This window comes from Phanerochaete carnosa (genome assembly GCF_000300595.1).
Source record: "Phanerochaete carnosa HHB-10118-sp unplaced genomic scaffold PHACAscaffold_570, whole genome shotgun sequence".
In the NCBI taxonomy this organism is placed as follows: domain Eukaryota; kingdom Fungi; phylum Basidiomycota; class Agaricomycetes; order Polyporales; family Phanerochaetaceae; genus Phanerochaete; species Phanerochaete carnosa.
Window position 1 is genome coordinate 1 of NW_006768197.1, and position 3,021 is coordinate 3,021.

At 59.0% G+C, this 3,021-nt stretch overlaps 2 protein-coding genes across 2 annotated transcripts; both read right to left on the minus strand.

Annotated features, from left to right (window-relative positions):
- Positions 1–58: 58 nt before the first annotated feature.
- On the minus strand, positions 59–460 carry PHACADRAFT_202794 (uncharacterized protein; the record flags this gene model as incomplete). Its single annotated transcript, XM_007402932.1, has 1 exon — positions 59–460. One exon carries the CDS (start codon positions 458–460, stop codon positions 59–61), a length of 402 nt encoding a protein of 133 aa, XP_007402994.1.
- Positions 461–1,800: 1,340 nt separating this feature from the next.
- Positions 1,801–3,021, minus strand: PHACADRAFT_108911 (uncharacterized protein; the record flags this gene model as incomplete). The annotated part of the gene is made up of 2 exons (XM_007402933.1): positions 1,801–2,921; positions 2,948–3,021. Coding segments are annotated over 2 exons (1,195 nt in total), but the record flags the coding sequence as incomplete, so codon positions are not given.

Genomic DNA, 3,021 nt, shown 5'->3' on the forward strand with positions numbered 1-3,021 from the left:
GTGCCGCGTACTCCCCCAACAAGCCGAGGATCCACACCATCAGCGCCATTCCCAATCCTCAAAAGCCGCCAAACGCGCACCTGTGCCCAGCAGCCGCGCATCTGGCATGACGCCCCGCCGCCGCCGCCGCCGCCGCTGTGGGGGCTTCTACAGCGGCGCCTGTCGCAGGCGAGCGCAGCGTGTGCCGGAGCGCGGCGTAGTCCGGGAGACGCACGCGCGCGCGTGCGAGGTCGCGCATGACCTGTGCCTTGGCGTCGGTGGGCGCGGGGGTGTGGTAGAGCGCGTGGGCCGCGGGGAGGAGGCGGCGCGCCCGGACGGTGGTCGGCGGCGGGAGCAGGAGGTGGTGGGACGCGCGGAAGGCGGCGAGGGCGTCGGGGCGGCCCGAGACGGAGACGCAGGCCTGTCGGCGGTGACTGTGGTTAGGAAGACCTGTGGGGACCCGGAGGGCTGGTGTGTTCATTGTGTGGGTATGACAGAGCGCAGAGAGGAGCCGGTTTTGGCGTGCCTGCGCTGAGTTGGAACCTTGTCGCTGCAATGAGCTCTGAGAGGACATGTGAAGCATGCGACTTGAAAGCTTCTGTGTCGATACCATGTTCGTAAATGAGATAAATGACGGCTCATGCTCCTTATTCGGGCAGCGTCCAAGCTGTACGGCTCCTCGCCGTAGGCAGCCGGGACGATGGCGAGCGACACATGGAATGAGCCGGCAAGGGATGACCGGGGTCCCCATATCAGAAGAAAGCGCTGGTACGCAGACGCCGATCCTCAACGTGAGTCTTGCAAGTCGTCCCTCACACGCAGCGCATGTAGCGGCTATGAATATATGATGTGCCCGTTTGGCGGATCTGTGATACCGACGCCAGATTCCACATTCGCCCGCGCTTGCGGCTCTACCAGTAGCGCGGCTGTCTTTCAAGCTTCTTCTTCGCTACTCAAACGAGTCCAGCCGTTTCCGCCGATGGTCTCACTAGCTTTCATACCACCATCCCATGGCTGCGTATCTTGGGGGTCTGATGTGTTGCATTAGGCACGAGTCACACGGCCCGCCGCTATAAAGCGGACGTAGAGCTCAAAGGTGAGGATTTTCCGACAACTCGTCCTCCACTGCTCCCCACACCTCTGATCCTCGCGAGGACAAGTACGAGCAAGCAGTCGTCACTCAAGATGGGAAAGGCTGTATGTTTTTCTGGCGTGACCGGCAACAGTACTTTGTGGCGCTGACACTCCTTTCCGTTTCCCGGCCGACAGTACAGTGCACGCATCGCGTCGAACCCTTACATCGTAGGCTCGTTCGCATGTATTGGCGGCGGTCTCTTCGGTCTGGACATCTCGTTCATGTCCGGAGTGCTCAGCGTGCGTTGTGTTTACATGTAGCCTCCACCTTGCCTCATCTGCATCAGGAGAACCACACCCCATGTTGGGGATGTTAGGGAATGTTAGAGATGTTAGGCAACATGTGCAACATGTGCAACAATGAGTGCAACATCCGCAACCTCTAACAACCTCCCCTAACACGGAGTGCAGTTTCCTGATGTGACGCATCACCACAGAATGATGCCTATATGGACATCTATGTTAAGGAAAGGTTGTTGCTCTAGACTACTTGGCTGATCTTGCGAGGAAACGTTGTGCAAGATGATGCCATGGATGACATTCACTGAGCTACGCCTCGATCATTGTGTCGTTCCATAGGCGTAAAGTTCGAGACAAGACTTCTTCTCACGAATTAACGCATGACCCATTGCAGCAGCTGCTAAGAACGACAATCGACAGCACTACATCTACACTACGCTACCAGCCCTAGTTCCACGCCGCCTGCGCATACAAACCAAAGACCTCGCTCGCCAGGGTGGGCGTGTACGACATCACGTCCGCGTCGGTGTAGTTCTTCTCCGTCTGGATGCTGTTGAGCACGGAGAGGAGCTGGTCCTCGATGAAGTTGATGAACACGAGATCGATTGGTGTGTCGTCGGATACGTTGGGCGCGTTCGAGGCGATAAAGTCGGGCGAGTCGAAGAACGGCAGCGGCGAGTGGAGGACGTCGTCGCCGACGCCCGGGCACGCGTCGTCCGTGACGTACCCGAGCGTCAGGTTCTGCATCGCGCGGCGCTCAGGCCCGCTGCGGCGGTCCATGTCCGCGAGCCACGCGCGGTAGACCCGTTCGACATTGCCACGGCCGTACATCTCGCCAAGCTCGTAGAGGCTCCGAAGCGCGCGCTTACGCTCGTCCACGCCTTCGCCGTTGAGTATGGGCAGCACCTGATTCGCGACGCCGGCGGTGACGTTCGGGATGAAGAGAAACGAGTCCATGAAGGGGCACGTCGTCAGCTGGTCGTTCTTGTCGAACGGCCCTGAGTAAATGTCGAAACGCAGCTCGGCTGAGTCGGTGATGATGATGTTGGGGATGTTCGCACGCGAGTTGTTGATCGCGAGCGCGACGGGCAGCGCCTCCTGTACGAACAGGCTCAGAGCTGAACCGTTGGACGGGTAGGGGTCACGGCTGAGCGTGTAGTCCCGCGGCGCAGTGCCAAAGAGGAAGCTGAGGTCAAACTGGTTGAAGAGCTGCTCGAGGCCCGCTGTGATCTCGCGGCCTTCCACCGTGTCAAACGTCTCATTCTTCTGGCTCGTGTGATATTCGTAGGCGACCCGGTTTTGGTCAAGGTAGCGGCGGGTGAACGACAGGTTCTGCTTGCTGTTCGCCTCGTCGAGGTCGACGCTCATCCAGCCTATAGTCTCCATGTAGCGGCCGCTCTCGAGGGCCATCGAACGTCCATCAAGCTGGACACAGTCACGGATGTGCGAGTGTCCACCAAGGATGAGGATGGGCGTCTCGGGGTGCACCGCACGAACGGCGTTGAACACAGTGGGCCAGTTGTCCATTCGTACCGGCATGTGTCTGTTTGTTTTATCAATGTGCCATTCTCGCAAGTATGCGCAGAAGATGTACCCCAAAGGAGGAAAAAGTCAGGCTCATCAGCAATAGCTTCACTGAACCAGCTCTCCTTGACCATGTCCTGCACC